Raw genomic sequence first — 14,329 nt, 5'->3', positions numbered from 1 at the left:
ACGCGACCTGAGATGTGGCCGGCAGCGTTTACGGACCATCTAGCGTATGTGTGTACTTTCACCCTCTCACGCACACGCGTCCGACGAAGTAGGGATCCGTGGCGCCTCGATGTGGCCCTCCTTGATCAGGTAAACTATAGCTGCGAAGCTGAGTCCACGTGGAGCAGATGCCAACGGCGATTACCCGCCTTCGGTTCCAAGCTTCAGTTGTTGTTACGATGTGTCAAACCCGCCTTGTGCCGCTGGTGTACTGCGACCAGTGATTTCTACTACACCGCGCTCCGCGAACTGGCTGTGCAACCGCCGTCGTCGGAACAACAACCGGCAGAACACCACGTCAAGACAATTGCTACGTATGTGCGTGTGTGGGCGAGCACAACTGATGATGTTAGTTGAGAACGACCTTCCTTCCATCATATCATTCAAGACAGGAGAAGACGCAAGAGGCACCTCATTATGGAAGTGGAGACGGGAGATCTACAACGACCTGAAACACTAATGGATGTCGTCCTAGCCTTCACAAGTTTTTATACACTTTTCTACGAGCGAGAGTACAACAGGGCTATAGGAGTCAGAAAAGTCCTATCCGACCTACCCGTTTCTCAGAACCCACAACGCTCTTATCGGACGTGACTTTGGAAGAACAACGAGAGGCTATGTTACGCGATGCTCCGAACAAAACGCCTGGCGCTGCCAGACTCCCTCCTAAATTTTACAAAAGGTTTTTTGTTTTTAGTTATATTATTGTTCATGTTTTCTAACCACTCCTTTCTAGCTCTCCTTCTTCCCTCAATTTTTCTTTCGCATATCTGGTTGAGCCATATCCGGTTAGGTTTTTCCCGTTTTCCCAAAACTTTGCGGCTGCTTCATTCAGGGTGGTTTTGATTTTCGTCCAGTCTTCATTTATGTTATTGTGACCAGACTCCATTTGCTCCAGATTTGTTATATTCACAGCTAGTTCTATCACAAACTGTTCATTTCTTTCTGGCTCCTTTAACATATTTACATGATAGATTACGCTTTTGGTCATTGTGTTTGTGACTCACTTAAAATTTACCGTAATTTTAGCTATTACTAGGAAATGATCAGTGTCACAGTCCACTCCTTTGAATGACCTGGTGTCCTTGATGCAATTTGCAAAATGTTTTTGGATACATACATGATCATCTGGTTCACAGTTTGGCCATCAGATGATATCCATGTCCCCTTATGAATATTTTTATGGGGGAACATGGTACTAGATATACATGAGTTGTGATCTGTAGCGAAAGTAATCAAACGGCTACCATTGTCATTGCTTTTTTATGTAATTTCCAATGTCAGGTCTGTAAGTTGTCTCTCTTCCTACCTCAGTCCCCAAGAATTGTTTTGATACTATGGTTTGGCAGTGAGTCATATGTGAGATTCAGTTGGCTATAGAATTCTTCTTTCATGAGTTCATCTTTGTCTTCACAAGGACCATGTCCATTAAGAAACGTCAAATTTAGAAGATTGGTGAATAACTACCAAGGTTTTAAAATGGCATCAACGTCCAAACGACGGAGAGGACCATTATCCGAAGAGCATAACCAGGCACTTCTTGGTGGGCTCAGATGATACTGGCAGGAAGTTAAAACTGTAACACGAACAAGACCTAGACGCGAAATTGGTTGTTACCACGCACTCCGTAGAGGCTGAAGATACCAGTTATGGTGAATTACTAACACTCAGGTTTTTTTTAGCAAAATTGTATTGCAAGTTAAGTTCGTCTTTTCAAAAACATCTGACAATTGAAGTTACATTACTCACAACTGATCCACAAACAATGAGATTTAAACAACAAGTATTGTCTAACTTGATTAATCCCACATAAATGCAAATCATCAAATTACACATAGCATTACAAAACTGAAATATGTAACTAGCCTTTTTATTTAAACAGTTTACGCACATTCTGGGGTTACTGAACAATTACGAATTATCAGCCAACTCATCTATACTAACGCGTTAGCAAAAACAGAGATCATAATTATTTAGCATCTTTACCTCGGTCACAAGAAGATTTCTGCTTCCATGCTCAACAATTTTGACATACCTGTGCTTCACACAGCACACCACAAAAACTGCCTACTCCATCGTCTTTTTTTCACAGACAGCTACCTACAACTGAGCGCCCAGCGCTTTCTAACTCCAACAAGGCAGTACCTTTGGCTCTGCGGTCGCGTACAGTCAGCGATCCCCGTTATCAAGCCTACCAGAGACATTCATCGTTTATAGCATATTAGTTTCATTTTAATTTATTAATATTTTTATCATATTCTGGTGCCACATACAAGTGTACCCCAGTGTACTACTTTCAATGTCAGCAGATTCATGAAAGTTTAAGCCTTATGTGTTATTTTTATTTGGTATCTAGGAATCTGATGATAATTAGACGACCGAAACTGGTTGTGCAAATAAAGAATTTTTCCAGCAGCTCAAGGCGGTAATACGACATTCTTCAGATACGTAAGAGCTGTGGGGGTACGGCCTCCTGATATTATAAAGCTGTTTTTTTCCGGTAATCTTTTCAATTATTCAGCATTCCACCTCAGAAAATTTTTAAAAATTGTAATCTGTAATGAAAATAAAAACATTGCTTAATTTAACACGTATTATGTAATTTAAAACTTGTGAAAATGGACTAACTTTATTAAATATAAATTCCTATTCTCTTCTTCTTATCTATACCACGAGGTATCGATAATTTTTCTATTAAAGTATTATTCCTGTAATACTACGTACGAGTAAAGTATTGATAATTTACATTCCATACTGTGTCCTTAGGTTGGTGTATAGCAGGGACAGAATGCTCGTTTGTAATACCTACAAGTACCTTCATTCAAATGCAGGTGTATGCCACCAGACCAGTATGCAAATGAGGCCGTGGAGCTTCTGCCTGTCTAATTATGGGACCTCTGTTTGCAGTTTCAGGCCGACGGCGGCGCCGAAGCTGGGGATGGGCCTCGGTAACTACTACGGGTCGCGGCCAGCGGTGTTGGGCCCTGGGGTCAAGTCCCCGCGGCCGCACGACTTCACGGTGTTCCATCAGATCCCGAAGTCGTCGCTGCTGCTGAGCCACTACGACCCGTTCTACAGCCCTCTGCTGTCTCGGCTCGACAGCGTCTTCAAGCAGCTGGGCAGCGACTCGGAGCCGTGCCGCGAGCAGCTCGTCTGCGAGATGTACAGCAGCCCAGCGCGCTTCGCGCCCTACTCCAACCTCGTCTCCGCCCAGCTCAGCAGGTAACTGCGTCCGTTTAAAAGTTCGCGCAACACAACCTCTCTTCTACTATCATATACACTACTGGCCATTAAAATTGCTACACCAAGAAGAAATGCAGATGATAAACGGGTATTCATTGGGCAAATATATTATACTAGAACTGACATGTGATTACATGTTCACGCAATTTGGGTGCGTAGATCCTGAGTAATCAGTACCCAGAACAACCAACTCTGGCCGTAATAACGGCCTTGATACGCCTGGGCATTGAGGCAGACAGAGCTTGGATGGCTGTACAGGTATAGCTACCCATGCAGCTTCAACACGATACCACAGTTCATCAAGAGTTGTGACTGGCGTATTGTGACGAACCAGTTGCTCGGCCACCATTGACCAGACGTTTCCAGTTGGTGAGAGATCTGGAGAATGTGCTGGCCAGGGCAGCAGTCGAACATTTTCTGTATCCAGAAAGGCCCGTGCAGGACTTGCAACATGCGGTCGTGCATTATCCTGCTGAAATGTAGGGTTTCTCAGGGTTCGAATGAAGGGTAGAGCCACGGGACGTAACACATCTGAAATGTAACGTCCACTCTTCAAAGTGCCGTCAATGCGAACAAGAGGTGACCGAGACGAGTAACCAATGGCACCCCATAGCATCACGCCGGGTGATACGCCAGTATGGCGATGACGAACACACGCTTCCAATGTGCGTTCACCGCGATGTCGCCAAACATGGATGCGACCATCATGATGCTGTAAACACAACCTAGATTCATCCGAAAAAATTACATTTTGCCATTCGTGCACCCAGGTTCGTCGTTTAGTACACCATCGCAGGCGCTCCTGTCTGTGATGCAGCGTCAAGGGTAACAGCAGCCGCGGTCTCCGAGCTGATAGTCCATGCTGCTGCAAACGTCGTCGAACTGTTCGTGCAGATGGTTGTTGTCTTGCAAACGTCCCCATCTGTCGACTCAGGGATTGAGACGTGGCTGCACGATCCGTTACGGCCATGCGGATAAGATGCCCGTCATCTGGACTGCTAGTTATACGAGGCCGTTGGGAACCAGCACGGCGTTCCGCATTACCCTCTTGAACCCACCGATTCCATATTCTGCTAACAGTCATTGGATCTCGACCAACGCGAGCAGCAATGTCGCGATACGATAAACCGCAATCGCGATAGGCTACAATCCGGCCTTTATCAAAGTCGGAGACGTGATGGTACGCATTTCTCCTCCTTACACGAGGCATCATAAAAACGTTTCACCAGGCAACGCCGGTCAACTGCTGTTTGTGTATGAGAAATCGGTTGGAAACTCTCCTCATGTCAGCACGTTGTAGGTGTCGCCACCGTCACCAGTCTTGTGTGAATGCTCTTAAAAGCTAATCATTTGCATATCACTGCATCTTCTTCCTGTCGGTTAAATTTCGCGTCTGTAACACATCTTCGTTGTGTAGCAATTTTAATGGCCAGTAGTGTATAAAATTTATAAAATCTCTCCGGTAACTGCCTACATAATGACGAAAAAAAATTGAAATCATACCTAAATGCACATGTTTAAATGGTTTCTGTGGCAACGGAAGAACAAAAGCTCGTAAGTCAAATAATCAGTCTCCAAAATAAGACGCTTATTGCCGAGTTCGTGACAGTCGGCAGAGTGGCACATGTGCGGAGATGGACATGTTAACACTTCTGCAGGGCCCAAAATGCTTCGGGTAGTGCACATCGGAACAGGCTGTTCCAGGATACACCTTCCTGTCTGAATGAGTTTTCTCATGCTGAGGAAATTAGAAGGAGCAATCTTTTTTATTTGGTAAGAAACGTTCAGTAGCCGAGATTGTATTAACTCTTCTCTATTTTTGACAGTCGGTTTCGACAGATATAACTGTCATCTTCTGGTCTCTAACATCATAAATATTAATGGAATATGTCTCCCATTATAATTTAGGACTAAGATGTAATATTCGAGAAAATTGTTTGTTTGACATTACGAGAAACGAAAATGCAAACTGTACATTTACGTATCTTCAAAACATTGTTTATTACGAAACATGTTTATAATGTGTTGCAACATCTTGCATTGTTATAGATTGAAATGTGTGATGTTGAACTGCACTTCTTCCTTGTTTCACCAGTGCCGCTATATAATATATTCATTCTACGCAATTATGCACTGCCGTTTTCAATAATTATACCTCAATGCCCTGATATTTTATAGTGGATGCTTTATACATACATTGTAGATAGATGATATCTACTGAATCTAAGCAACGTAAGCTCCAGTTCGTCGTCCGTGGTACCTATAGCAAATTCCTCCCTCCCCTCCCCTCCCCCGGACGTCAACACTTTATTATTTCAAAAATTATATTGTGTGTTAATATTGTGTATACATTCTGTAGATACCGTAAGTTGAATCTACACACTCTCCCCCCAACCCCGCCCCCTCCCATGTCACCTTCCCAGCTAGGGATGTACACAATAACGTATAGTTGTCTGCGATCGTGTCATATTTGCGCTGAATCCCGCCTCCGCACCCCTCCCCTCTTCCATGACTCCTGTTGCATTTAGTAACTTACACATGCATCGGACATCTTGCTTGGTGCGGTTTTGTTTTTCCTAACACGCAGGGCCTCCCGGCCAACAATGCCAAACCATCAATTCATTTTTACTCGCCACAATGACACAGAAATATACTTTAGCTGAGTAAATACTAAAACTTACCTAACATACATGAACTAATCAGGACTTCTGAAGGATACAATGAGAATGTAAAAAAATTTTCGCGTACAAATACAGTGCAGTTCTGTAATCGTTACAATGTTTAAAAACCAGTCACAAAAGTTTGGAATTCTTAATTTTTGAAAGAGAATAATTAACGCTCTGATTTTATGATGCCTACGTAAGACCCGTCGAGTGCTTGTAAGTACGTACACGTCTTATCTTTGCCTCACTGTCATCCATTTGCACCAAATGCTTAGCCGAAGGTGGATCTCCACTGTATGGAACATGCCGTACACAGGTGAACAGATATACATTTTATTGTTTATTGTAATTTTTAAGACTCAACATTTACCTGTGAGAGGCAGGTATACGGACATGGACATGTGCACAAGGTACTTCCTAACTGGAAACGTTTTACTTCTGACAGACTTTTTACATAATGTGCTATACTTTACCAACCATAATGATAACATGGCACGAGGTTCAAACTCACGATGAACACGTTTTATAACAAACAATTTTTGAAGGTATGTAAATGTAGTTTCCATTTTCGTTTTTTGTAACGTCAAACACATCAGTTTTCTCGTGTCATAACCGTAAATCATGATAGAAGATATATTCCATGTTTATGCATGATCCAGAATGAAATTTTCACTCTGCAGCGGAGGTGCGCTGATTTAAAACTGTGTTCGAGTCTCGGTCCGGCACACAGTTTTAATCTGCCAGGAAGTTTCAAATACATGCTTTATGTTACTGACCAGAAAACGACAGTTAAATCTGTCGAAACCGGTTGCCAGATATAAAGAAGAATTTATGTGAGCTTGATCGGCCTTTGCGTCGATACTTGCAATGTACTGTTGGGAAGAGCCACTTGAAGCAAACAATTTGAGTAATTGTTCATACTTCACACATTTCTTACTGCGCGCCGTCACCATTATGGCAGTATCCCTATGTCGCTGTTACATCATTCTCCTACGTTGCTGACTTGGGCTCCCTGCTCATTTAGGATGTCACAATAATTTCCGCGTTCACTTCTGCACCATCAGCAATTCTTTCTCACTGCAATTTCACCTGGCTGTTGACCCGTTCTGATCTGCCCGTTGCGTTGCCAGGAAAGGTCTTTCAAATTTTTCTGGCTCCACCGAGGATACTATTCTGCTGTGCAACAGATGATTGCTTTTTTGAAACGTTTAAAACCAATGTACCTGGATGGAATCTGTGTCTTCTCATGATGGGCTTCTGAATTGGTATCATCCCGTCCTGAGGCAGAGATTACTGGTTGCAATTACCTTTTTAATTAATGTTCGTGGAAACCAGTTGTGGCCTTATTCGTGCCCACAAGGTAAACGAAGAACTATCCTAACACATAAGAATGTGTCCAGCTATAGCACATATTTCTATGAAATGAAATGTGCGCATGGCTAGGGCAGACCGGTCGCCAGGAGAAAGTCTTTTCCGTTGACGTCCCTTCGGCAATTTTCTGGTCGGTGAGGACGAAATGTTAAAAACAATACGACAGCCAGTTCCCAAGCGGAGAAAATCTCCGACCCGGCCAGGAATCGAACCTGGGTCCCTCCCATGGTATCCTGCCGCGGTGAGTGGTCACTCACCTATGAAGGCGGACATTGCCCTTGAGACGTTAGTTGTGTATTAAGGAGATGCACCTGAAAATAAAAATCTTCAGGACTTCTACAGCTATTTTGTCGACCAATGACTCGGAGCTTTTGCACTAACAACGCCTCTGAAAGATGAAGCTGAAGAATAAAATATTAATATCAAAAGTTCATCCAAATCTTCACTCGTCATTAAAAAGATATCTTGAAAACGCAGAGTACTACGGCCTCCTGTTTTACAAATTCATTTTAAACCTTAATGGTAAAAGCCCCCCCATGAACCATGGACCTTGCCGTTGGTGGGGAGGCTTGCGTGCCTCAGCGATACAGATAGCCGTACCGTAGGTGCAACCACAACGGAGGGGTATCTGTTGAGAGGCCAGACAAACGTGTGGTTCCTGAAGAGGGGCAGCAGCCTTTTCAGTAGTTGCAAGGGCAACAGTCTGGATGATTGACTGATCTGGCCTTGTAACAATAACCAAAACGGCCTTGCTGTGCTGGTACTGCGAACGGCTGAAAGCAAGGGGAAACTACAGCCGTAATTTTTCCCGAGGGCATGCAGCTTTACTGTATGATTACATGATGATGGCGTCCTCTTGGGTAAAATATTCCGGAGGTAAAATAGTCCCCCATTCGGATCTCCGGGCGGGGACTACTCAAGAGGATGTCGTTATCAAGAGAAAGAAAACTGGCGTTCTACGGATCGGAGCGTGGAATGTCAGATCCCTTAATCGGGCAGGTAGGTTAGAAAATTTAAAAAGGGAAATGGATAGGTTGAAGTTAGATATAGTGGGAATTAGTGAAGTTCGGTGGCAGGAGGAACAAGACTTCTGGTCAGGTGACTACAGGGTTATAAACACAAAATCAAATAGGGGTAATGCAGGAGTAGGTTTAATAATGAATAGGAAAATAGGAATGCGGGTAAGCTACTACAAAATGCATAGTGAACGCATTATTGTGGCCAAGATAGATACGAAGCCCACACCTACTACAGTAGTACAAGTTTATATGCCAACTAGCTCTGCAGATGACGAAGAAATTGAAGAAATGTATGATGAAATAAAAGAAATTATTCAGATTGTGAAGGGAGACGAAAATTTAATAGTCATGGGTGACTGGAATTCGAGTGTAGGAAAAGGGAGAGAAGGAAACATAGTAGGTGAATATGGATTGGGGGACCGAAATGAAAGAGGAAGCCGCCTAGTAGAATTTTGCACAGAGCACAACATAATCATAACTAAGACTTGGTTTAAGAATCATGAAAGAAGGTTGTATACATGGAAGAACCCTGGAGATACTAAAAGGTATCAGATAGATTATATAATGGTAAGACAGAGATTTAGGAACCAGGTTTTAAATTGTAAGACATTTCCAGGGGCAGATGTGGACTCTGACCACAATCTATTGGTTATGACCTGTAGATTAAAACTGAAGAAACTGCAAAAAGGTGGGAATTTAAGGAGATGGGACCTGGATAAACTAAAAGAACCAGAGGTTGTACAGAGATTCAGGGAGAGCATAAGGGAGCAATTGACAGGAATGGGGGAAATAAATACAGTAGAAGAAGAATGGGTAGCTTTGAGGGATGAAGTAGTGGAGGCAGCAGAGGATCAAGTAGGTAAAAAGACGAGGGCTAGTAGAAATCCTTGGGTAACAGAAGAAATATTGAATTTAATTGATGAAAGGAGAAAATATAAAAATGCAGTAAGTGAAACAGGCAAAAAGGAATACAAACGTCTCAAAAATGAGATCGACAGGAAGTGCAAAATGGCTAAGCAGGGATGGCTAGAGGACAAATGTAAGGATGTAGAGGCTTATCTCACTAGGGGTACAATAGATACTGCCTACAGGAAAATTAAAGAGACCTTTGGAGAAAAGAGAACGACTTGTATGAATATCAAGAGCTCGGATGGAAACCCAGTTCTAAGCAAAGAAGGGAAAGCAGAAAGGTGGAAGGAGTATATAGAGGGTCTATACAAGGGCGATGTACTTGAGGACAATATTATGGAAATGGAAGAGGATGTAGATGAAGATGAAATGGGAGATACGATACTGCGTGAAGAGTTTGACAGAGCACTGAAAGACCTGAGTCGAAACAAGGCCCCCGGAGTAGACAATATTCCATTGGAACTACTGACGGCCGTGGGAGAGCCAGTCCTGACAAAACTCTACCAGCTGGTGAGCAAGATGTATGAAACAGGCGAAATACCCTCAGACTTCAAGAAGAATATAATAATTCCAATCCCAAAGAAAGCAGGTGTTGACAGATGTGAAAATTACCGAACTATCAGCTTAATAAGTCACAGCTGCAAAATACTAATACGAATTCTTTACAGACGAATGGAAAAACTAGTAGAAGCCAACCTCGGGGAAGATCAGTTTGGATTCCGTAGAAACACTGGAACACGTGAGGCAATACTGACCTTACGACTTATCTTAGAAGAAAGATTAAGGAAAGGCAAACCTACGTTTCTAGCATTTGTAGACTTAGAGAAAGCTTTTGACAATGTTGACTGGAATACTCTCTTTCAAATTCTAAAGGTGGCAGGGGTAAAATACAGGGAGCGAAAGGCTATTTACAATTTGTACAGAAACCAGATGGCAGTTATAAGAGTCGAGGGACATGAAAGGGAAGCAGTGGTTGGGAAGGGAGTAAGACAGGGTTGTAGCCTCTCCCCGATGTTGTTCAATCTGTATATTGAGCAAGCAGTAAAGGAAACAAAAGAAAAATTCGGAGTAGGTATTAAAATTCATGGAGAAGAAATGAAAACTTTGAGGTTCGCCGATGACATTGTAATTCTGTCAGAGACAGCAAAGGACTTGGAAGAGCAGTTGAATGGAATGGACAGTGTCTTGAAAGGAGGATATAAGATGAACGTCAACAAAAGCAAAACAAGGATAATGGAATGTAGTCGAATTAAGTCGGGTGATGCTGAGGGAATTAGATTGGGAAATGAGGCGCTTAAAGTAGTTAAGGAGTTTTGCTATTTGGGGAGCAAAATAACTGATGATGGTCGAAGTAGAGAGGATATAAAATGTAGGCTGGCAATGTCAAGGAAAGCGTTCCTGAAGAAGAGAAATTTGTTAACATCCAGTATTGATTTAAGTGTCAGGAAGTCATTTCTGAAAATATTCGTATGGAGTGTAGCCATGTATGGAAGTGAAACATGGACGATAAATAGTTTGGACAAGAAGAGAATAGAAGCTTTCGAAATGTGGTGCTATAGAAGAATGCTGAAGATTAGATGGGTAGATCACATAACTAATGAGGAAGTATTGAATAGGATTGGGGAGAAGAGAAGTTTGTGGCACAACTTGACCAGAAGAAGGGATCGGTTGGTAGGACATGTTCTGAGGCATCAAGGGATCACCAATTTAGTATTGGAGGGCAGCGTGGAGGGTAAAAATCGTAGAGGGAGACCAAGAGATGAATACACTAAACAGATTCAGAAGGATGTAGGTTGCAGTAGGTACTGGGAGATGAAAAAGCTTGCACAGGATAGAGTAGCATGGAGAGCTGCATCAAACCAGTCTCAGGACTGAAGAGCACAACAACAACAACAATGGTAAAAGAATAAAGACATTAGAAGAATCCAAATTGACAGCAGCTAAAAATAGTTTGTGTGGGCTACACACAGAAACTTCAGTGAACAAGAAAACTCCGCAGTCATTTCGAATTTCGTAACTACTGAAAAACTGCAAAATGGTTAAAATTACATCTTTGTAGAACAGTGAAATGTTGTCCTGTCTTCAAAGCCATACAGCTTGTCAAATTGCAGAATTATGTGTGTTTTGACAGCAAAATGAACACTAAAATATAAAATGTGTCACTGAGATGCTGGAAAGGCTGCGAAGTCAGAGATACTGACATATCTAATCGATATGATCATTCATCCCACGTTTCCGGAAGTGGCGTCAAAGACACTAGCTTTCATTTAAAGTGAATCTGAGTATTTCCCACTTGTCAGCGTTTGTGCGGTTAACAGGCCGATATGTCATTTCAAGACCGGTTGTCGGTGCAAGTCTGCAGAACCGGCTGTTCGCTCACCCTATAACGTAACTAGTCCTGTGACCCGCTGGAATTCTCCACCTCTCTCTCCCTCTTTCTCTCTCTCCCTCTCTTTCTCACCTTCAATCTATTACGTTAAACATACAGTACCTGTACGTTGTATCCTTTTACCGTTCAGCTTTCTTTGTGATTCTAGGAGCTCGGAAAATATTAGCTAGTAAATGTCTTGTTTGAAAATACTCGTATCTTCATTTCTTTCCAAACGGGTAACATTTCATTTGTCTTCACTGTCGGCTTGTTTAGCTATCCAAGTGCACTATTAGGATCCTTCTTTATTTTTCAGGGTAATTTCTATTGGTATTCCATTTTCCAAGAGACATTGAGTCTCAGCTTCATCTTCGATAAGAGTAGAAGCAGAAGCAATGAATTGAAATTTGTGCCTCAGTTGGGACTTGAAAACAGGCCTCCTGGTTACTATGCAGATATGCTAACCAGTACACCACCATAGAATTGTGGCAAAAGTGCTAACCACTACACTTTGCTACGGTGGTGTAGTGGTTAGCGCATATGCCTTGTAAGCATGAGATCTGAGGTCAAGTCCCGACTGTTGCACAAACCTTAATTCATTCCTTCAGCTTATCTCCTTAAATTCCAGTGTTAGACGCAGTTCTTCAGTTTATCTATTAATGACATAGTGATAGGTTTCCAATAAGGCTATACTCATAATTATATTTTTGACATACTTGTGAGCTTCTTTTTCTGCCACCCAACTGAAGTTGAAATAGTTCTTCATCCCTTCCACTTCTATTTCAACGACCTTTGTCCTCACAGAATCATAAGAAATCAATGATTTATCATGGGGTTTGACTAATTTCCCAAATTCATCATTTGAAGCATATGCGTAAATAAAACTCTGTGCCACATTTCAACAAAGTTGCAGAAACTGTAGAAATTTGTGCACAATCTCTGTATAAAATGGTAGAACTGGATTTAATAGTGGTTTCAAATGTGGTGTAGCCAATGTTTCTGTTTCTTATGGTGGATATCGCTGTACAGCTTTAGATATTGAACATTATTCAATGTCACGAGTTTTCTTTACTCAGCATTCTCAGGTCCATTCTAAGTTAGTTCTCGATTAACACTTGATTAAATGAAGGTAAAACAATTGTAACACCTCATTAACTTGTCTTCCAGTTTTACGTCTCTATATCCTGTTTCAGAGCAGTTACTGGCATTACAGACTCGATCTTAAAACAGATATGAAATAACCCTTCTACAAATTTTGGAGCTCGCGATGAAGTTATTTCCTTCGTTCCCGTACCCATGGAGAAGTTTACGTGACCTTATATTTTGTCAGCGTCAACCATAAAATATTTATTTCATGGAGGCTTGTTTTATTAAATTTCTCTATTTGCATTTCGCTATTTACATTTCTCTAGTACGGTTACAATCGTGTTAGTGGCATATATCGATCGAATTTTTGTGGGTAGTCACCAGAAACGTGGAAATTTAAAGAACGGCATCATTCGCATAAGGTTGTTAATATAAGTGAGTACTTAGAAAGCAATACCATCTAGATCTGAGAGAGTGTTCAAATTTTGGTCAGAAAATAACATCTCTGTGTACGGACATTTTCTCCAAATACGATGCCTAGATTAGGAAGGCCAATTACGAGAGTTACCAAATTCTCGACTGGGCTCGCTAAGGCCGTGTGCATTTTATGAGTGAACATAGTTATAATCAGTCAGAAGGTTAGTTTGATCACACACTGTAATGGTGGTCATACCTGACTGACTGGGTGCCTATGCATTTCTTCGACTACTGAGCCACTTGAACAGCACACTGACAAATGGATTTATAATTTAATGCGTAATCCGATAAGATGTCTGAGCTGCTAATTTTTATTAACAGTGCGTTACGAAGGGTGTAGTATGCGAGAATCCCCTGTCAACTAAACTGACGATTCAGTTTTTCATGTCTTTCATAAAAATTTTACTTCGAAATGAATAATATTTTGATTCGTAAACCGATTTTTTTTAATATGACAACTGTTATGAAATCGAAAAATTTAAACAGCGCTCTCAGTGCTATGACGAATGAAAACGGAGTTATCTGAGACACAGGCAAAAATCAAGTGCAGTTTAAGTTGATAATTATGTTTCGCCAATCACCCACTGACAAGTGAAAACAAATTTCGAGGGAAATATCTACAGGATTTGTTTTATTATTTTTGTTTTCTACTCTTTCTAACGCTTGAAAATAGAAAATAGAGGTGTCATGCTGTTCTTAAATTGTGTGCGACTTCATCGAAATCATTCTACAGAATATAAAAACGTCGTAAACACATAAGAGGAGCTGTGTTGATCACTGTAACTGCTATTATCTTAAACTCAAACATGTTATCAGTAGAATTAACCGGCAAAAACACAGGAGGTGGAGATGTACTATTCAGGATCACCCAAATGTGTGCTGATATCTAGCGTTAATTCTCAAATTTCGGTGCACTCTCTCATGGAATGAGGAATAGAAACACGCATGACCTGTGTCAGTGTTTGCTTAGGATTAATTGGAAATATGAAGTGTATTATGTAATTAGAAAGTAGATGGAGTTATAATTTCATTTTGGGTAAACAATTTATAATGCATATCCTGAAGTGAATCAGTAATACGTTATGCCGCATTTTGTCTAACAACAGATACTGTGTTCAGCAACTATAGTACATTTTTCATTTTTTATTTAGCTG

At 41.5% G+C, this 14,329-nt stretch overlaps 1 protein-coding gene across 1 annotated transcript in view; it reads left to right on the top strand.

The window, feature by feature from the left end:
- LOC124789913 overlaps positions 1-14,329 on the top strand; it is a 97,652-nt gene that overhangs the window by 37,197 nt on the left and 46,126 nt on the right. Inside the window, exon 2 of the mRNA XM_047257430.1 lies at positions 2,947-3,261. Within this exon, the coding sequence (XP_047113386.1) occupies positions 2,947-3,261 (315 nt within the window). The remainder of the gene's footprint in view (positions 1-2,946; positions 3,262-14,329) is intronic.

The sequence above is a fragment of the Schistocerca piceifrons genome, chromosome 3, assembly GCF_021461385.2.
Source record: "Schistocerca piceifrons isolate TAMUIC-IGC-003096 chromosome 3, iqSchPice1.1, whole genome shotgun sequence".
NCBI lineage: Eukaryota > Metazoa > Arthropoda > Insecta > Orthoptera > Acrididae > Schistocerca > Schistocerca piceifrons.
The sequence above is the reverse complement of the archived record's forward strand: the minus strand, read 5'-3'. Positions and strand labels throughout refer to the sequence as shown.